General features: G+C 40.7%; 2 protein-coding genes across 4 annotated transcripts in view; one reads left to right on the top strand and one right to left on the bottom strand.

Moving 5' to 3' along the window:
- LOC311053164 (plasma membrane calcium-transporting ATPase 3-like) overlaps positions 1-1,880 on the top strand; it is a gene marked incomplete at its 5' end in the record, with an annotated part of 38,510 nt that extends 36,630 nt beyond the window's left edge. The window contains one exon of the mRNA XM_084068612.1: positions 1,750-1,880. Within this exon, the coding sequence (XP_083924738.1) occupies positions 1,750-1,775 (26 nt within the window). The 3' untranslated portion in view covers positions 1,776-1,880. The remainder of the gene's footprint in view (positions 1-1,749) is intronic.
- Positions 1,881-11,811: 9,931 nt separating this feature from the next.
- Positions 11,812-22,680, bottom strand: part of LOC311053482 (voltage-gated potassium channel subunit beta-2-like) — a gene marked incomplete at its 5' end in the record, with an annotated part of 66,564 nt that continues 55,695 nt past the window's right edge. For all 3 annotated transcript variants that reach the window (XM_084069059.1, XM_084069058.1, XM_084069060.1), the window contains 6 exons: positions 11,812-12,753; positions 16,274-16,362; positions 16,874-16,994; positions 18,044-18,138; positions 18,266-18,386; positions 20,246-20,331. In XM_084069059.1, coding sequence (XP_083925185.1) covers positions 12,661-12,753; positions 16,274-16,362; positions 16,874-16,994; positions 18,044-18,138; positions 18,266-18,386; positions 20,246-20,331 — 605 coding nt within the window. In that variant the 3' untranslated portion in view covers positions 11,812-12,660. The remainder of the gene's footprint in view (positions 12,754-16,273; positions 16,363-16,873; positions 16,995-18,043; positions 18,139-18,265; positions 18,387-20,245; positions 20,332-22,680) is intronic.

Genomic DNA, 22,680 nt, shown 5'->3' on the forward strand with positions numbered 1-22,680 from the left:
TGTGTGTGTGTGTGTGTGTGTGTGTGCGTGTGTGTGTGTGGGGCTTTGTCTGCTCTGGAAAATGGATTTCTCTGTATTTATCGTATGATGAACAAGCCTTTGATGTGAGGCATGTGCAAGGCTTTCTGGATATCACTACTGCTTTGAATTGCATGTTTAAATGATTGCATGCTTAGTCCGCTATATGTTTGTTTGCACTCCATCTGAGATTGGAGCATAATCTCCTATAAAATAAGATTTAGGATGATCAAACTTCATATACGGTTGCATCTATGGAAGGCATACCAAAAGTACTGTAGATCAAACACACTGACCCTAAAAACACGATCAGTGCTTAGTTCAGTGGTAGACTATAGATTGCCCTGCAATAATCTATAATCATATCAAATGTAATCCCGCCAAGTATACAGTGTAATCCTCAGTGTGAAATGTTTTAGTCGAGTTGAAATTTCAGTGTTAATTTGGGTAACACTGAGGGTTATTCCCCTGTGGACTTATTCTATAATTCCACTGCATTGAAACAAGCCTTTTCTCAATCTGCTGGATGTGTTTCTTCTCGCAGCATGAAAGGGACTGTTCTTCTACAACTTTGCATGCTGCTCAGTCAGTGTTGTCTACTTTGTCACTGTGCCTCTCTGATGTCTCATGTTCTGTGTTGCCTACTTTGTCACTGTGCTTCTCTCCCGTCTCATGTTCTGTGTTGTCTATTTTGTCACTGTGCTTCTCTCCCGTCTCATGTTCTGTGTTGTCTACTTTGTCACTGTCCCTCTCTGCTGTCTCATGTTCTGTGTTCCAGCCGTCTGTCTAAGTTCTCCAGTACCTGGTCAGTGTTTCAACCAATCATGTATAGCCTACTGCATTACACAGTAAAACCTGTTGATATAACTCTGAGAGTGTACAAATTTAACCAAATGAACCCGTAACATTTCTGGTTACATTTGTACACTCTCAGAGTTACAGATCCATACAGGTCCATTTGGTTTCTAACTATCAACTATCTATTTTAGTTGGGGACCCCCTTGGAACCTGCAAATGTATACATTAACACTATTTTACTGTGTCATTTCTTTAGTCTTCATCCTCACTGAGTGATCACATCATCAGTTTTGAATGTCTTAACAATGTGCTGACATTTGTCGAATTTCAACTGTTCTCTTCAGACTGAGGCAATTTGAAACTTATGATTGTATCAACCTGTAAACTGGAATGTGCTAGGCTAAATTAAATATATGTTTATTAGTTAAAGAAGCATACAGTAGGCTTTTTGGGAGCCTTTTTGGAATGTGGGTCCGCTGTCACTCTTATTTGATAGGATTTAAAAAAAATGTGTGTGTGTGTGTGTGTGTGTGTGTGTGTGTGTGTGTGTGTGTGTGTGTGTGTGTGTGTGTGTGTGTGTGTGTGTGTGTATAAACTAATATTGACAAAGTAAAAAGATGGTTTTGAGGAACGAAATCCGATCAAAGTAAGAGTGACAAAGGATGCAGACGTCAAAATGGCTGGTATTCCTCTTAAACATTAAAATGCAAATGATGGTACAGTATCATGAAAAATGTTTATGTTTAGATGCATGAGTTTTACTTTCATTTGAGCAATCATTTAGACAAAAGCGGAGTAACTTAAAAAGTTTATAGTTTATAAATTGCTACTTTCACACAGGCTATTTTTGTAATAATTCTAAATGTACATTTTTTTCTGCTTGTTGTGCGTCTCCCTTGTCTGTTCTGTCCATTCCCTTCCACAACGCAACAGATCCGAGTGGCGAAAGTGTTCCGTAGCTCTCTTTATGACGGCGTCGAGAAGCCAGGATCCAGGAACTCCATCCATGAATTCATGGCGCAGCCTCCAGAATTCCTCATCAATGACTTGGTCCACAACATTCCCTTGATTGACGAGACAGATATTGATGATGACTCGGCGAGATCTGACCACAACAACCACGTTGACCCTACAACTGTTTGTCAAACCCCTCCTCCTCCTGCCTCCCCGCGGCCTGACCCTCCACCCCGCCCTCGCCGCCAATCTCGACCTGCCAACCGCCGCCAGCAGAGCCTCCCGGTGGCGGCCACCCTCAACTGCAACAACAACGCAGTTGAGAGCGGAGTTCACCTCCTGATCCCAAAAGACACTTCTTCCACCCGCAGTTCCAGCCCATTGCACAGCTTTGAGACATGTTTATAATAACTCATGTACATGTACAGATTTTAGAGGAAGCAAGCAAATACACCAATGGCTTTGAGGGATATAATCTGTATAGGCTAACCCAATAGAAAAGGGACCAATGACATCCATACTCACCGAGGAACAAAGTATTACCTTGAACAACTTTGCTGGGATGGATCATTTAGAGATCGCTTTACTAGCTAATCTTTTCTCCCCTCTGCTTTTAACCTATGATGTCTGCTTGAGAATACATTCATTCCCTCTCAAAAAGTATCCCCGGAAAAACATTAACCCCACAAGACAGTTTTAAATGTATATCTAGGCATGCAATAGTAGATTGCTGAGTGTGGCTGAGTGACGAACAAAGCCTAATTTATACTTCGTCGTACGATGGATTTGTGTGCCGAAAATAGACTATCAAGCTCATAACGCATTGTGATGTAACATGTTGGGAGCTTGTAGATCTGCTGTTTTCGGCAGGCAACTACATTGTATGACGGAGTATAACTTAAGCACAAGCTGTAATAAATTCTTGCCACTGGAGTCGAACACTTTCATGTGGAACTGTTATGGGGTTCAATCATTTTGCTTTTTAACAATATATTGTTCCAATTATTACTGTTGTTATTACTACATTTACTACCACAATTATTATATTCCGGTTAATGATGCTTCATTAATTAGCTTTATCTATTCATGTATGTATGATTGTATGTATGTATGTACGTATGTATTTATGTATGTATGTTTGTATGTATACCGTCCGTCCGTTCACCAAGATGCTGTGTCTCTTTGTCTGTTTTTATATACTTCCTCTGGTCATGTCCCCAATTTTCCATTTCTGTGTTTACATGTGTTGTGTCTTTAAAAGTAAAAAAAAAAGAAGAATTAACTCTACAAAGGAGATTATAAACACATATGGAAACTTCAAACACAAAATATTAACAAAATAGTACATATGAAAAGTGACAAAATGAAAAGCACTGCTCAAGCTTTGAATCTTCATGTAGATAGGTCCTTGAATTCAGTGATTCCTTTTGGACACTAAGTGGGGGAATCAACCCAGCTGAGTATTCAAAATATTAAGTTGTGTGTAAAGATTAAAGAATTTATTTAAATAAGTTTTTTAATCGCTGTGTATTCTCTTCTTTTTGAGTTGAATTCTTAATATAATTCAGGTGGGGTAGTCCTGAATAATAAATAAACTGACCTATCTGTAAACCATTTCAAACAGAAGGTGTGAAGGCTCGTTCATGAGGTGGGATTCCGCGTGGTGGGAGGGGACAACAACCAGAGACTTTTCATGTCAAGGACCCCCAAGTTAATATTTACGGACCACCATCTGAAAATATTTAGTGCCAAGGACAAGATTTGTGTTTTGTTAAAAAAAATATTCAAACAGTTTTTCAAGATTTCTTGAATATATCAGATCTGCGGTGAGATGCCTTGTGAGATAGACCGGCTATTTTAAAATAGATGATACAGCACATATATCCTGTTAGATTAAAATCACACCGTATGTTAATATACCAGACCTATTGTTCCATTGACTTGCCTATCAGTGCAATGGGTTAATTTATATCACTTATTTTGGCTGCTCAGTTGAGGGCTCTTTATTTCTTAGAATTGTACAAACTTTGTTCAGTTAAAGTCAGTCTCTTAGTTGTTATTTTACTAAGAATATAGTATTCAAAAACAACAGCAACAAACAACAACAAAACTGCGAAGTGAGACGCGAAACAATTAAGTGTTAATGTCAGACACTCCCTAGAAGGTAGACTCTCCATGAAGGCAGGTTCTACTTCTGTTCTAGAGTTAACCTCGCATCACCAGTCTTTCCACCTCGGAGGAAAGCCTGGTCTGCGTTACTAAAGACCCATATGATCCGGTCTAGAAAAAAAAAGAAAAAAAAGAATCCTCTTTCCGGATTGTCGCGATCCGGTTTTGCGGTGCCGCTTTGTTTTGGTTCCCCAATCCCTATATAAATTGAATAGAATTTCCCCGTGGGATAATATGGATAATACAGACGCTAAATAGTCTCCGGAAAGTACACTCACATTTATATTTAAAAAATATTTTAATTAGGTTTTATTAGGATTTTATTAGGACGGACCTATTTTAGGGTGAGACGTCTTTCCGGTTTGTCGCGATCCGGTCGCTCCCGACCGGATCAATAAGACCAATTATTTGTTTACTAAGGGTGCATCCACACATGAGCGTATGCTGACGGCAAACGCTACGCTAGCCCCGTACACACCCATGTTAAGTTAGAAACCGGAAGTTCCGGTCCGGTTTTTCCTATAACATGGGAGTGGACGGGACTTCCGACTTCCGGGCGTCAAGTTGTCGCTCATGTGTGGATGTACCCTAACATCGAGACTGGACGCACAGGTGATTGTTTCACGCAATCAATTCCCAACCCGTTATTTCGGGCTGCGCTGGTTTCAGCGCACCCCAACCCCCTCTTGTGTGTTGGCTAGTGAGGCGCGTCCTAGCGAGACCTGATAGAATGGGTTTCATTGCACGCATACTGGTTGCACGCATACTGGTTCTTATCAGTGTGATGTCGTCTGTTAAGGGGTCTATACCCGAAAAGGAACGCTGGCCAGGCTATTCTAGAGTAGACGCTCCCTAGCCTACAGAAGGCCCGCCCCCTCCCACCTGTGGCAATCAAACAGAGAGACGGGAGTATTTACACAAGCGCCGTCATATTGAAATAAACAACTTTGAACTTGTAATGTAACATTCTACTTCTACCACATGGAAGTTGAGTAGAGTTGCCAGTAGCCTATTGTCAGGGAGATAAAACAGCTAAGACATGTGTGACGCAGCTGAAAGAGAAGTTAATTCAACTTCATGTCAAACTGAAGATTAAACTGAAGACCAGAGGGTCATTTTATTATTTTCAACTGACTGAATTCTCCAGGTGAGTTTGGTACATATTATATTAACTAAAATATACTGGCCACTGTTATATTATATTAACTAAAATATACTGGCCACTGTGCTACACCAGAATGTGTAGTACTAAACATCAACCAGGATGAACATGTGACACAAGCATCTGTATGCGATCTTTGGCTAACAAGGTTCAGTGAGAAGATGGCAGCCACTCCAGCCAGGAAAATCAGGCCACTGCCATTGACTCTCAGCAGGGGAGGAAAGTACTGGCCAAGCTAGCCAGATGAATGGAGGATGAAGATGACTGGAAACGTTGCTGAAGGGCTCATCAGAGGATGAACTAGACTAGAGAGAGGGGGTCTCTATATCTCTGAGTTCCAAAGTTTGACCCTGCATGGCATCACTTACACAACTGATGAAGTCAAGTAGAAGACTGCTCAAGGTAAGAACCTTTCATTCTGTTTTCTGCTGCTGCTTGCGCTGTATGTTTACTAATGTGATTCAAGCTGCTGTGCTGTTGCTGTTATTTTGGAACCTAATGACAGTCTGGGTTAGCTGTAGAATAGAGCGTGCCAACGTGTCGTCACCACGGGGGGGGGGGCATAGTAGTGCAGACATGTTTGTTTTGGGCAATGTTAAGTCAACCTGGTTTATACCCCTCAAAGATGTCCGCCGCTACCAAAAGACACTTGTTGACGCCCCCTTCAGGATTTTTGGCACGCTCTATACAACTCTCGTAGATGTATTTATGATTCTGACGTTTTCAATCTACGAGAGTTGTAGGGTTCATCCCCCATGGACACAGGGACTTTCAGCACTATACCCCATACCCTGTATAACACTCCAAACATGTACAAATTGAAAAAGACGGTGCTTACCGCCACGCCCCAAATGTTAACTCTCTCTACGGGGTAGTAGTTTAATGTAATAATCCATATCTTTCAATAAAAAAGTGTTTTAATGCCGTCTGTCGCCGAACGCCATTTTTTCACCCTTGTTTACTTCCTGTTTACATTGAGTGTAATTCCGGGTTTCACCAGATGGGCGCGTCACTACCGCCCATTGGGAACTTCCGACAGAATCGGCCACAGACGGCATTAAAACACGTATTTATTGATATATATGGATTGTTACATTAAACTATTACCCCGTAGAGAGAGTTAACATTTGGGGCGTGGTGGTAAGCACCATTTTTTTAAATTTGTACATGTTTGGAGGGTCTACGGGGTATAGTGCTGAAAGTCCCTGTGTCCATGGGGGATGAACCCTACAACTCTCGTAGATTGAAAACGTCAGAATCATAAATACGTCTACGAGAGTTGTATTCTACAGCTAAGTCTGGGTAGCAGTCTGGGTTCATGACTGGCTTGGTGGCAGAACCAATTTCTATGTAGGCCTATTCCTCATGGCCTTCTTTCTTTCTATTCTATTGCTGTCATATTGTGTTGAATGTTGTGTATCATGTTCAGTGACTGTTTGGTTTACGGATGTGAATCTATAGTCTGGGTTGTTGTTGAAGGTAGTGAGTTGTGACAGGGTACAGCATGTGGGCTAGCTGCTCTTGATCACTTCAATTAGCCAGAAGCCTATGTGTGGGTTTGCTATTTCCTTTAAAGGTCCAGTGCAATGACATATTTTCGCTCATTTTCATTTTGAAGTTTCAGTCTGAAACAGCCTCACAACCAATCAAAAGGTTCCATCCCTTCAGGCTATGGCACGGTAGAACCTCACTCACATGGTGCACAGTGTTATTGTTTGTAGCCTGTAGGAGCAGGCTGCAGATTGGCTTTTTAGGGACATAAAAATACATAATGACTTTTTACAAAAAACATATTTTTCATTTCACTAGACATTTTAAATGAAGTCTTGTATCCTGTATGAGTACTCTCTCCTGATTGGATAACATTGTTATCCGGATCTGAATATGTATTGTCTGTTTATTAAAGACCTCGACATAAATATGGGTCCATAGTTTGGGTGTAGAAAGTTTAGTGTAGATTGCTAAAAAATGTCAGGAGGAGTTCGGAAAAGTTTTTTCATAAAATTCAAAATGGTAGAAGATCTAAGGGTCAGAGGTCATTGGTCATTGTGGCAAAGTTGTTCGTCATGAGGAGACACATGTGTAATGAAGTTTCATGGCTGTAGGTCAAACAGGACATGAGTTATACCTGTTCAAAGTTTGTATTTTCAATTGATTGCTATAGCACCACCCTTTGGCCAATTGTTGCGAGTTTCATGCCAAGTTTTGTAAAAAGTGACAGCACTGTTAGGCACAACTAACAAATACAATAGGGTGCCTACGTGCTTGGCCCACCAATGAAGTACTTAAAGACCAGGTGAGATGGCTTTTCACTTCCATATCAGTCCTCAACAGAGCCATCGACAGAGTAGTACTGTCCTCTCGTGTCTAGCATAATGAATGATAGCTCTGCGTGGAATAGTGACTGACAGGTGCTTGTCATTATTGGTTGAAATTGGTTAGTAGGCTACCTCTCGATGCAATCATGCATACATTACTTTAATACTATTAAGTACATCTTGCTGCTAATACTTATGCACTTTTTTCATGCAGGACCTTTTATCGTAATTGAGTATTTGAGCTAATTTGGTACTTTTACTCAAGTGAAGGATGTGCCTACTTCTTCCACCTCTGCACATAGTAAGTAGGACAGGGTTGCATCAAACCAGTTTCTTCTTGACACATGTTGAGATTTACTGTAAGAAAATGCAAATTGCTGTCTTCTTGTTTTCCAATCCAAAGTCCTTTAAAGCTCCATCGTGCAATAAGCACCCCTACGATAAACAACTTAAAATTCCATTGATTTCAAAATGTTGATTTTATTACAGCATTTATTTTTTCATTTTTACAAGTTCTCAAGCTTTACACATAACTTTAGCTCCTGTCCCAATCACAATACTGTAAGCAATGCTCATATAATATACACAGGAAAAGAAAATACAAAGCAAAATACAAAATAAAAAAACACATTAGCTCCATATATACACTCTTCAGATTATATAGAGTACAGTACATAGAGTATCTGACAATCCTTAACATCATTTGGAGAGATTGCAAATGTACAAGTAGCTAATAGAACTATAATACACTCTCCCCTCATAATATGCACATTTTATTTTGTGTGGGTTAGAAAAATAAGCCCATGAAATAGCATTATTGTGATTTTGTCTTTATGAAATGCAAGAGTAGCATTCAACTATATTTCCAGGACATACTACAGTAAAGGCTTAATTTAGAAAAATCGTAATGAGGCAAAAATAATAAACACTGATGAAAAAAATTATATATCTTTAATGTTTCTGTGAGTAGTTATTAGTTTTAACTGTGGCAGAGAGGAAATAATATGGACAAAATATGAAAACGTGATCAATTAGACCAATGGAAGATGGCACCAGGGAAGAAATATCATGCAAAAAAGGGAAGTATTTAAAAAAATAAAAATAAAAAAAGATAACCAAGCTGGTGAGCTTAAGGGCCATTATAATTGGTTGCACACCGCTGTTACACACCGAAAATAGATGTACTTATAAGCTCATTGTCTACAAGCTTGTTGTGCTCTTTGGCTAGCTTCGGAGCACGGCACCAGTGCGCAACTAACTATAAATCACCCTTTAGTGTAGCTTAAATTATGAAACATATAAAATGACAAACACATCTATGTATCGTGCTCATAATGGTCAAACTACTAACAGAAACAAATTCAGAACCCATGTTTTAGCATGTCCCATATACTCCTATATAATGGCTTCAGCAAACCAAGTAAAGTTGTGTCCTCAAGCAAGACTTTTCAGCTGCCTTAAGCTTAAATACTGTCGTGCGACAGTGTCACTTGGTGTCGAGACACTGTTGTATATGACGGACTCAGGCTTTAACTAGTGAGTGGCTTAACGTGTAGCTAGTTCAAGAGATGATCATCAATGGCATGACTTTCCTCATGTCATCAGTGCTATTTCTACTGTACGTGACATGCCTTGTACCTCACCAGACGGAGGGTTACTTATACCTAAATGGTGATTCGAGAAATGCATCATGCTGCAATCACACCGCCATTCTCATGTTAATATAAAAGGGGAGGAATATAACACTATACGGCGCCGACCCACGTCACCAGACGCTCCCTCACATCACACAATCAAAGCCCATCAAGCAAGTCAAACAAAAGGAATAACATATTTTGTTAAAGGAATTGTTCTTCTTAAATTTAACAATGAGACCTATTAAATGCTGATTATTTTCTTAGTATTTAGTTTCCATGCTAAGTTGAAGTGGTCTAGGACTCTTGAATAATAGAGGCCTCCATTTTGAACTACTAGATTAAGCTACAGTATCCTGAAAGCGCATTCACCATTAATCTGACATGTTCAGAGTCAATTTGATCTATTTGTGGCTGGTAGTTGATGAGGATACATGGAACTATAGGTGATACGCCTACACAGTAAAATCCTGAGTGTTAAATGTATACTACTAAGGATTTACTCAGGATATTATTATTCTATTCTCTGGCACAAGTTTTCAATAAAGAAAAGACTTATGAATCCTCTTGTGCACTGCTCACATGACAAAGATGACAATCTTTCACTGCAAATATTCTGGCATAATATTCTGTTGTAACATGATTTTCAGAGACGCAGGGAGACATTTTGCAACCTTCTCATCAGACACCCTCAACTGATTCCATCCTCACCCTGCCTCTGAGCATCAGACTATACTACCGGTCTTTATAAAACCTTAAAGTAAGGCAGATATATTCCTCTAATACAAATTATATTCTGGTAGGATGTAATCATTGCAGTGCATACAGTATCACCCTGTTACGCTACGTCATGACAAACTGGCCATAATACAGTATAGGCTATAGTGGAATTAAATGATTTCATGCACTTCCCTGTAACTTATCCTGAAGAGGGCACTAAAACCTCAGAAAAAAGGGCCACAGATGGCAACATCTTCCACTGTATGCAATTCTGGTATGTCATAAACTACACTATAACAGACAAACACCACATACACCACCACCTCTTGATTAGATTGATTAGATTAGATGTGACTGATAAGCCACCACACCTCCTCTTGATTAGATTGGATGTGATGATTGGATATATATATATATATATATATATATATATATATATATATATATATATATATATATATATATATATATATATATATATATATATATATATATATATATATATATATATATATATATATATATATATATATATATATATGTGTGTGTGTGTGTGTGTGTGTGTGTGTGTGTGTGTTCCCTGGCCTGTACACATTTAGCAGAGTAACTCAGAAATACCAGAAAGTCTAATATCCCAGGTTGACCTGGATTCAAGGTGGCTACACGTTTGGGGATCAGTTTTCCTGGTGGGGGAAGGTGAAAGAGGGGAGAATTGGGGGAGGGGGGGGCATAGATGTTTGGCTCCCCACACACCAAGATGAGTCCAACACCATATTAGATCTACTAGGCACAAATAACTGGGAGGATTAAGGTGAGCAGATGGTGTTTCAGGTAATCACATTTCACCAAGAGATCTGAAGTACACATTCAAACAGCCTCAAAGCGCATCATGCTTGGTGTAGCATTCTTAAAATGAGGCCTTTTATGTTTATGCATTTAAGCATGTCAGCACGTCTTTGGCTTTGATGGAAACACATTTGACTCTTTTTAAGCAACAGTACAGTGTTACTAGACACTCGTAGAGCACGTGTGCACACACACACACACACACACACACACACACACACACACACACACACACACACACACACACACACACACACACACACACACACGCACACACACACACACCATATGAGCCCTACCGAGCCATATTATTTCAGAGATTTATGCAAAGTTAAAGGGAAAACATTTGGGATCTATTATGTCTCATACAGTATGTTCTGCATGCATGGACCTATTTATTGTATAGGGAGAGTATAAACGGAGTATTTACTGGTCCCTGTGGGGAGGGGAAATGTATTTTATCTGCATTCAGCCAGCAGATGACTTGTCAGAGAGCTCAGGTGAGCATACAGGGAATCAAACCGGAAGGGCCTCTCTACCCACTAGGCTTCGGCCACCCAACAAAGCACTGCTGTGCTTTTTAAACTGCAAATTCGGGAACCAGTCCTTTGCGGCAGTCATATTTTCATATTTAGATTTTGCAGTATAAGAATGAAATGCACAGGAAATGTGCATGTATTTACCTCTATGATACAACTACAGTTTGGAGGAATCTACTGTAGAAATAGTGCTGAGAGGCAACGGCAGCACAACACTGTGTCCATTTGTATGACATAACTGCAGAGCTAGTGCTTCACTTTGATTAAACTGCATGAGCGATCACAAAACCCTGTCCTGTGGAATAACACACAGGGAAGAAAAAAAAAGCACTCAGGTTAACATCGCTTGTATTGGAGGAGACAAGAGGAAGGCGGGCAGGGGCCTGTGTCTAGCTAAGTGCTTTGCAGACTCCATTAGGCCCTACTTAGGTTATGGTTATGCTTATATACTCTGCCGTACGACGGTGTCTTGCGATAAAATAGCTGATCCACAAGCTCACAACGTGTCGCATTGTGATGTGTTGTGAGCTTGGGCATCAGCTATTTTTTGCAAGGAACGCTGACGGATGACTAAGTAATTCATAAATCAGAGTTTACTGGCAACTACCGAGGACACAAGTGTGGATAGTGCACCATTTGCAAAACCCTTGAAGTTAAATTAAGTTGATGTCATAACGGGAAGGGGCACTTTTGGGGATTCTCGGATCTCAAATGGATTCTTTGTGAATTTGAATTTGGGGTTGATTAATGAGAAAAGAAAAATACTATATATGACGTAGGATGTGAGCCCAACTGAAACGTTTTGATATGCTAAAACAATTTGCAAAGAAAAAGAAAACCAGCCATCACTCAACGCACGCACTTAAAGGGACACTGAGCTCACCAAGTTAAAGAGGAAATGCATTAAACTGCTGTTCCGTATTCCGGTACTTTGCAATGTTTTATTCATTTGCGTGATACAGTATGATTAACGCATTTTAAACAGGTATCTCCAAAGCAATAGTTTTTTTCTTCATTGTTTACAGACTGCTGTCCATGCTGTACTGTACATGTATGTTACAGCTTTGGTTTACCCAGGAACTGCTCAAGGATTACAATAGTTTATAAAGTGCATGAGTGATTTAGACAACGGACAGAAAAGCTTATCAGTATTTTTCTCTATATTCTTTCTTTTTCTTTTTTGGATGTTGGTGTAGGGTGTTCAAACGAATGGGAATCTTTATGCATATTCTAAACCATACACTTGTTAATTGTCAAGGTCTTGATAAGACCTGGAAACACTGAAATGTTCAGTTGGGTGATTTCTACACAATAAAATCCTCAGTTAATGTGTCCATTCATAACTATGAGAGTTAAATGAGCACGCAGGATTTTACGGTGTATTCTGCCAACTGTCCCAACTCTCTTTCATCAAAATGGCTTATATGTTTCCTATGTGCCTTGGTGGGTCTCAATCATAAGCAGCTGCATCACCGATGGTCCCCCGCTCTGGGATCTGTAGTCTACTGGGTCCTGTAGTCCTTTTTACTGTAGGGCTTGTTCCCCAGGATGCTGTCTACCTCATGCGTAATGGAGGAAGATAACTTTGGAATAACCTGTGAAAGAAATGAGGCAAAGAAAACAAATTATTTCATTATTCATTATTTAGGCATATTCCATAGAAGCGCATTGACAGAAAGGTATCACATGGGCCAAAGGAAGCTAATGCAGTGGTTCTCAACTAAAAAACAAATTACAACACAAATCTTGTATGGAGGTCCCTGGCAATTTTCTTTTTTCAAATGCGGGTCTGTGACAAAATACATATGAATTTGAGAATCCTACACATGAAAAAGTTTTAGAACCACTGAACTAATCGACCCAAAGTTAAGTGAAATTCAAGATGATGGTAATTTCCTAGGAACCAGTATTCTGCCTGCAGCCAGTGTTTACATGACCTTTGATTGACTCATTTATGCTCTGAGGGAAATCCTCTTACGGTACAGTATATTTACACCTCAGCTGAAATAGATCTCAAATGACACCAGCTCCACTGAACCACTGGGTTTCACATGTGGGCTCAAACTCCCTTCCAAAAGTCTGTTGTCCTTAAACCTAAATCCTGTTACATGTATATATTTATTGATAAGACTATGCTAGATTCATTCAGTCAGAGACCCAGTGTGCAAATCTAGTGACAGAATCTAAGTTCATTATTTTCATTTTTATTGATCTTGTTTTGGCTTTTGAGTCTTACGCTTACCTATACCTCTTCTGTGTTTCATCTAAAATAGCACCAAAAAAATGCACATCTACAGGCTCACAACGAGTAGTAGCATATACAGGGCTTAAACAGTTATCCTTCAGACAAAATGTGTGCATACATACAATAGACAAAGCTAATGTATACCTCTCATTCCCATAATAATCACACAAACATTATGTAAACAACAAAATGGATGGGAGGAGGAGATGATGCTGAACAAATGAGCTCTGCGCCCGAGCGAGGAGATTTCCCCATCTGGCTATAAATAGCTTTAGGGTCCAACAATGTTGGGGAAAAAAAGGAAAAAAACACACACTGAGTGAATCTTCCAGAAATCAAATTAGACACAAGACAGTTGTTGCTACTGACAGCATGACACGTGATGCTAAATCAGTATAAGCTGTTTACATCTTTGCCTCTTTGACCATAGATGCAGCATGACCTTATTAGCTTCTCAAGTGATGGAGCAGAGAAAGCGATAGCATCAGCTTGCCTTTGTTAAAGGAGAAAATGGAAATCATCACTGTCTGGTGGAAACCTTGTATGTCCTAAACCGTAGCTTTTCAGGAAATAGGGAAAACAGCCTGTGTTCCCATGGATCCAAAGTAATTTATAATTTAGTCACAATACACACACAAATGTTTAATTGGTTCAATATTCATAAATCCCACACACATGCTTGACCCCTTTTACTTTCAAAATCTTTTTAAAAAATGCTTAAATAGCTGATCTGCATCGCATAAATACAGAGATATAAGGTTTCTGCCCGACAGCGACAATTTGCAAAGAAAGGGCAATGTTCTGCATTCCTGCAAAAAAAAAAGGAAACTGACTATACATTCTAAATTCTACACCCGGCCTAATGCATGTCTCTCAGGCAGTGGGTCGGTCTGCACCTGTGAGTCACGGAATGTTCTGGCAGCAGTGATAGAAAAACAACAACCTCAACCACTTACAACCCTCTATTCTTAGTCAAATGGACCTGAGTTACAACTGCACTAGATAGATTGGCTATTTTTGGACCGCTTTTTTCTGTCTACAACCACTCTTTGCCAAAGCTTGTAGATCTGCTATTTTTGGCTAATGTTTCTCCCAGAATATGGATGCTGGGGTACAAGTGGTTACATGACTATTTCAGCTTCAGCCATATCATTCATTCATTTCATTATTTTTAGATGTCGATTTGTTTTTGGATTCATTTTTAGTTGGGTTTATTTGCATTTTGGCCAAAGTCATTAAAAAGTTACGAAACTTGTCTGAAGATAAGAGATAAGATTATTCCTCTGTGGAAATTCAGGCGCCAAAGACATACTTTGAATGTTGGCTAAACATTACTGCGCGGTTAAGATTAAGGAGTCATGGGTGTTTGATTTTTGTTTGTAAAACCATTTTTTCTCCAGAAACTATTTTAGATGATAACATACGTTTGGAAAAAAAAGTATTTTATGTGTTGGATTAGCTATCTTTACAAGTTTCAGTACATGTTCCCACCGTACTGAAATGATTGGAAATAATTGGTTTCCTCAAACAAACAACGGTATGATTTGGATAATGGTCAGCAGTAATGTACACCGTGAGTCATAGTCAATGGGCTAAACTTATTATTTTTTAGGGCTGGGACTCGATTAAAATAATTAATCTAATTAATTAGAGGCTTTGTAATTAATTAATCGCAATAAATCACATTTTAATCACATATCAATATTTGATCTGAGAACAGTGAAAAGCAATTTTTTCAAATTGATTTTGGCATACATCTTTAAGTACATGTACTCAAGAACTGTACTTAAGTCTAATTTTGAGGTATTTGACTTGACTCGAGTATTTCCAAAATCTAATACTTTTACTTCTACTCCACTATATCTCAGAGGCAAATATTGTACTTTATGTACACTTATTTAAAAACCTTATTTACTAGTTACTTTGTAGATTTCGATTTTTATTACAAAACAATACAGTAACCACTTAAGCCCTATATTGGCCATTTGAAAATAGCAGATCTACAAGCGCAACGCATTGTGAGCTTGTAGATCTTTTCCACCACTGGAGGCTGGTGTGTTGTTTACTGTTGTTTTATAGTAGTCTAATTAACTATGCATGTGACCTGCAATGCATCGTGCACCCCCCCCCCAGCGGACCGCCATCCCCCCCCCCACCCCAAACGGGACAAACGTGCGCGTAGGGGGGGCATCCATTCCAGATTTTGATTTGCCCAGCCAACATGATTAAGCAGGCTATGCGGGTGCATCTTCATTCATGTTTTCATGCACTGTGCTGGCTGCAGTTTACTTTGTTGTTGTCTGAGAAGTGAGAACCACGTCGGTTGGTGCGCTGGTATGATCGGCCCGTCTGAAACTCGTCCAGTGAGAAACGTTCTGCGGTGCGATTAAAATGCGGTAATATTTTTTCTGTAATTAATTGATCGAAATTAACGCGATAAAGTCCCGGCCCTAATATTTTTTCATATTAATGTCATATTATCATTACAATCTTTGTGTTTTGCCTATTATTTGGGGACCCACTTGCATTACCCTCACGGCCCACCAGTGGTCCCCGGCCCACGGGTTGACAATCACTGATCTAACATACTTTTTGACATTAAGGATAATCCATGCTGGCTTCCCACCAGTGAACACCAGCTATTTGTTTAGTCCGGCCAAGCCAGATGCACCAAGGAGGAATGGAACCCCAGTCTCACCACAGATGGTGGGTAGATAGGCTTACTTTACCCCTGGGCCCCTGGACGCCCCAAGCCTAATGAATGTTGCCTTCCAAAAGCATGAATCCATGACTGCCATAATGGTCCCTAACTGTGGGTGTACGTGCATGCGTGTGTGTGTGTGTATGTGTGTGTGTACGTGCTGCCTCACCTGTATCGCTCCGATATTTTCCATCAGTTGGTCGGTGGTGGAGGCTCCCAGTAGAACAGAGCTTACCCCCTCATTTCGTAGGCACCAAGCTACAATCCACAACAAAGAACAGCATTATGAAAGAAACTCCTGGTTGAACGTGCACATGTGCACGTGTCTAGTTTTGTGTGTATTTTCACATACTGTTGTTGTTGTTGTTGTGGGAAGCGACATAGAGGGGAGAGACGCTGGATCAGTTTTTACCCAGAGATGAGAAGTGGAGCCATCTGTTCAGAACACCACGGGGAACTCCAACAGTGCGTGCACATGTGTGTGTGTGTGTGTGTGTGTGTGTGTGTGTAGTGATGTACTGATGTGTGTATAAAAGCGACTTATGCATACATCTAGCCAGTGACAAAGCAATAGACTGTAAACAACTGACAGGAACAGTCTGTTTACACGGATTGAATTCCATAACCAAAGACAAAATAAAAAAATAAAAATACAACAACAAAGGAGGATACACTTTCAAAACGGACGGAACAAAGGGGACGGATGCACGCACAGGAACAGGACGGACAGACAGAGAGAAAAAGAGAGAGCGGCAGGGTGTTTGGTTACCGATAGCGAGCTGGGGCAGAGTGCAGCCCAGCCGCTCGGCGATGGCCTGCAGCTCTTTCAGCTTCGCCTGCTGACGGCGCCCCTCCTCACTCAGGATCTTGTCCTTCATCCACTGGTAACCCTGTTGCAGACGGCACAGCACACAGAGCTCAGGACAGAGCGAGACACAATCCCTCGGACAGACAGTCCCCCTTCACGTGATCCTCAGCTTTTGAATAGCAATGCTTTTTTAGGACCTGTGGCTCTTTTGGACTACAAGAACTAAGCGAACCGTGCCGCGACATGTAACTTTTTGGATTTCAAGTTCTGGATTTGTTTCCGTATGCTACAAGTATGGTTCTTAGAACCGTACTGTTGCTCTGGATTGGTCAGGCTCAGGTGATACTTGTGAAAATTGTGAAAATCTACTAGCTCACAACATGTTGCATTGCAATGCATTGTGAGCTTGTACATCTTCTATATATAAAAAAAAAGAGGGGGGGGGGGGGGGGGGGGGGGTTTAAACAAAATCAAACTGAAAAACTGATAATGGACAGAGTTTTTTATGACGTACCTCAACCTTCAGGGCTGGTTCTGGTTGTAATGTAAACGTAAACACAGAACTTAATGGGTTCTGGAAAGTGTCAAGTTATGGAAGGTTCTGGCCTGGGTTACCCTTCGCAGTCGAAAAGAGCCTTACCTTAGGTGGGAGGGGTTTTCACCTTGTGCCAAAAGCATACAGGAATTGGGAAAGGGAGTAATTACTGGTCCCCCAGATGAGTGCATGGGGGAGGGAGCTGTTAAGGCTTGAGTGTCTTGCTCAGAGACACTTGGACGTGTAGACATGGGCAAGCCGCGGGTGAACCTTCCGATTCCCAGACGGCCTCTCGACCCACTTTGCTACGGCCGCCAGGAAAATCCCTCTCACCAGGTAAACCAGCCTGAACATCTCTAGATGCTGCATTAATGAAGTCAAACTTCACAAACATCCACAAAATGGTGAATCAACCAGCAGGCTGCACAGTAATTTGTGTTAATTTGTGTACAAATGGAACCTGTTAAATGGTGTCGTTGAATGGACCCATACATTTCCATTTAATGACACACTGTAGTATTGTGCTGTGTGTGTGTGTGTGAGGCCTGTGGATTCAACAGAGATGACTCAGTCATCTACATCGGGTTGAGTGTTACCTTTAGCGAGGCCCGTGAGTATGGTGGTACCCCGCTGTCATACTTCCCTGAGATGATGCCACACGCCAGTGGGGACCACGTCATGGCTCCGACACCTGGCACACACAACCAGGGCACAATGGCACACGCCTGTTTAACATTCATACTGTAATAACCTCCGCCAACGAGTTTTATGATTTCCACATTCCATCCACGTCCGACCTCTGCAGCAGGAGCACTCACCTATCTTGTGGAAGAGCTCTGGGAGCTGAACTTCGACCTTCTCCCTCTGGAACATGTGGTACTCTGCCTGCTCACAGATGGGTGGAATCAGGTTGAATTGACGAGCCACGGAGTACGCCTCCTGAATGACACAATGGCATACGTTGATGAGTTCATACGTGGTTAGTAATAATAATTATAATAACTAGACCATACCCGGTCGGCGCAGCGCATCCGTGGGGGGATATGCGCACATGATCTGGCAACCCGGGAGGCGACATTGTTTGACACATAAACGCTAATAAGAAGCTGAGATTTGATGAAATTGAAAAACGGGCTTCACAGTTAAGTTCAGATGGTAATGGTCAATGGCTGTGTGCAAAATCAGAGCAATTGGTCCAGCCAGCGAGGAGAACCGGGTAGCTTCACCACCACTACAGAGGTTACTAGAATTATAGTAGGATGTGGTCCTCCTTTGCGATATTTGTCACTGTATATTTGCATATACAGTGAAATGTAGTATCTGCATTTGATTGAACCCATCCTAAGTATCAGGAGCAGTTAGGGGTTAAGAGTCTTGCTCAGAGACACTTAGAGATGGAGACCAGGGACGGGAACTTCTGTTTCCCAGGCGGTCTCTCTACCCACTATCTAGAAAATAGTCTTAACAGTGGTGATATGTGGGTAGTGTTTGACTCTGTAAAATGCATGTGTCAGAGCAAGTTAGAACTGTTAGGGCAACTGTTAATGTGGGAGGAATAGAACACCAACTTCCACTGACAAATGCCTGAGATCGCCGCTTGAAGGGTCAACAACAATGGCAACAACATCACTGTTGTTGGAGTTGAAACAGCAAGCTAGCATGCCTCCCTGCAGCAGATTACAGTGTTTCCCATGTGGCATAGCTGTGGGAAGATGTTTTAAGTTTAACTAGCAAGCCCTCCCACGTAGGGGGAAACAAGCGTCATGGACCTTCAGCACCATGGACAGCTACACTGTCACAAAAACACGCAATTCAGGTTTTAAACCCTGATGAATTACTAGGCTGTTGTTTTATTTTTTTATTCTAATTCTGGCTTTTTCATAAGACAGGCAATAAGGATACAATATTCTCTCCCTCTCTGGTGTAGGCAGCGAAAAACAAGACACTTCATTAAAAATCGTAACCTTTAATAGACTGATACACAAAATAGACATAAGAAATTAACAATCATGCTTAGCAGATTACAGGATATGACAAAATGACAAAAAAATATTTAGAATTACGGTAAATGCGGGATGGCGATATTACGAGAATGGGGACGACATGCATCATCGTGCATACGTTGCAAAATCACATAAACATAACAGTATTGGTGCACAGCAGCCTATCAGAACATAATACAGTATGGCATGGGAGCCCATCAGAACATAAACACAGCAGGCTATGGCACGGCCCGCAGGGGCAGAAAGCAATCACAAACAGGACACAGTCACAGATGGACAGTGCATTCAGGATAATTATAGCAAAAAAAGCTGTAGTTTAAAAATATTTATTTTCTAAAATAGGCAAATTGTCTTTTATTCCCCTACCCCAGTTCCATTGTTATTTAGTATTTATATGAATTTTGTGACAGATTTTATTTGCATCAATATGTTCATCAACCTCCTGGGGGTGGGACTGCAAGGGGGTAGGGCACCTGGTGGTGGGGGTGAGGCCGCACTCCTAGTTCCCACAGTACATTACCTTTTATATCTTGTATCTTGTATATATGTGGACATGTGGATTTATGTGGCCCGGCCCTAGATGGCGTCTACACAAGAATGCTACGAATGGCACTAGGTGTCACACGGCGGACCACATCAAGAAATGTGGACCTCTATGGGGACCTACCACGGGTCACAGACAAGGTCAGATAGGTCGATTCAAGAGTCCCAAGTTGGTGTTGGCTAGTCTGCACTCTCGCATCGCATCATCATCATTTATGTGGACATAAATAAATTATTCAAACGTGAACTCACCATGATCTCCATGGAACTCCACCTTGACGTGCCCCAGTACATGGCCATGCCTTGGTTGATCACATGGGTCATTGCTCTAACCGTCTCTATGAAGCAAAACACCCCAAAACAACAAAGTTATATAGGTGACATTTATTTAAGACGGATAGATAGATAGCAGAAATGACTCAGTAAATATGGAATACAAAGTTTTCAGCTTCTTGCAGTTCTGTTTTGTTGTGATGTTTCTTAATTTTCACATCAACACCAATTCATGACCATTTTGTTTCCAGCAGATAAAGGGCATTGTTCTCATCAATAAACCCCTCACAAATCACTTTGGTCTCACAATTGGTGTTACAATTATAGATTTACCTTGCCTTCAAAGGTAAATAGATAGTCAGAATGGGTTGACTGGACGTACAGTACATAATTATGTCATGACAGGGAGATGTACATCACTCTTGCAAAACTGCCACCAGAACCCTGCTGTCAACATGCTTTGTAATCCTCATTTACCAGTCTCTCAAGTCAGCCTATCTCTCCCACAATCATCAATTTATACATAGGCTGTGTAATTCCACCCGGTAAATGTTGATAGAAGAGGAATATGTCATCTCATATGGAAGGATATTGGACCAATCACGACACAGTGTTCACGAAAATGTATTTTAAATTACATTTTCGTATCTTTTAGAATTTTCATTTCTGGTAAGCAGCAAGCTAGCTAGGCTTTGACTAAATTGGTTTACCGGTAGTAGTTATTTATGCGACTCCACGGGCGATGCTGAAGTGGGGAAATGACATGACATCTATTTATTTTCTATTCAATTTCATAGATTCCGAAGTATGGATGGGTAGGCGGAAACATTTGAAAATTGTGGGAGACAACGTGCCTGTCTTGAGAGACTACTCATTTTTCTGAAGTGTTTGTATTATTGTGGCGTTTACCTGTAGCTACACAAACAGAAGGACAATAACAGTTAACGAGAGAACTGGTAGGAGAAAGAGGAAGACGGACGGAGGAGGTACGTGTTCAAACCGGGCATAGCAACAAAAAGAGAACTTCAGAGGTCGACTACTTTGAAAGACAAAAGAGAGTGCAACATAGCACAACACTCGCACCACCAAACTCTCCCAGGTCCCATCTACAGTGCTATTGCAATCTACTGCTTGCTGGTGCGTTTTTTACCAGTAAGTGTTAATGCTTTTATAATACAGTATACATGATTGTCTCCATGAGTTTGGTGAGAGGACGGAAGCAAACACAAGGGTCAGCGACAACAAAGAACTCTACGGGCCCCGTGCTACAGTACACCATGTGGTAGCACATGCAGACAAGCTGGTTTGTCTCTAAAGGTGAATGACCCTTAGGAATAAGAGGCTTGATGAAGATTGGCCTTACACAATATTATTAAAAAGAACTTCAGTTAAACACGGAGAAAGGGGGAGAACGTCTATACATTAGCTTTGCAGTCAGACATGCTCTGCATGAAAGAGCATGCAATTGTGAGTGAGTGTGTTTGTTAGCAAGTGAGTGAGTGTTTATGTGTATTTTTTGTTTTAGCAAAGAAAGAGGTCATCTTTCAAAATAAACGTAACCACTGTAGTATAGCTTGAAAAAAAGCAGAGGGCCCTGTCCTGACAATGACCTTTGGACTACTACACAGTACAATCTTGAGTCTTAATGTATCTATTTGTAACTCTGAAAGTGTTAAATTAACACTCAGGATTTACTGTGTGTAGACAGTCAGTCAGGCCCTCCTTTCCTTAGCCCACCCACAGCTTGTCCTTTGAGATTTTGAGCGCACTCACATACTTTGGAAAAGATCAGTATATGCCCATGTACATTTCTGTAACTTAGTTTCATTTTGCCTAAATTGTCTATAGTGTATAATGGAATGTAAATTTACTGTAGGGATGTGTGTATAGGAGGAGGTAGCTTTGTCAAATCTTTGATTTGAGGTGTCCAGTTGATAATGAAAATCTAAATAGCATAATTGTGAAGTGTTTTCATTGAACTACCTCAAATGCGCAAGAAAAATAGCCTGGTTCTCACCTGTTTTTTCCAGATTTAATGATAACTATGATTATGTTTTTTTAAACAGCATTCTAACTCAACTATGACAGCAATATTGTTTTGATCACTTTTAGAGTGAATTGATAAACGATAGTAACACTGACAGCCGATGAAAATCCATCCCAATTTACACGGTGTCATGTTCAACACGTCACTCACATTTGCTCACATTCGACATGTTTACAGAGCGTTATAGTTCATCAGTGCTCACACATCATTGTAGTTATCATTGTTTGTGTGGATGGCCCATTGCAGTTACTGTCTGAATCTAATGCCGTGACTCATTGGATCATTGGATCTGTCAGATCAAACTGGAGGCAAGAGCATTGCGGCCATTCAGACGCCCAAATCCCTCAGATGTACAGGCTGTTTCAAA

This window comes from Gymnoscopelus microlampas (genome assembly GCF_963454915.1).
Source record: "Gymnoscopelus microlampas genome assembly, chromosome: 10".
Taxonomy (NCBI): domain Eukaryota; kingdom Metazoa; phylum Chordata; class Actinopteri; order Myctophiformes; family Myctophidae; genus Gymnoscopelus; species Gymnoscopelus microlampas.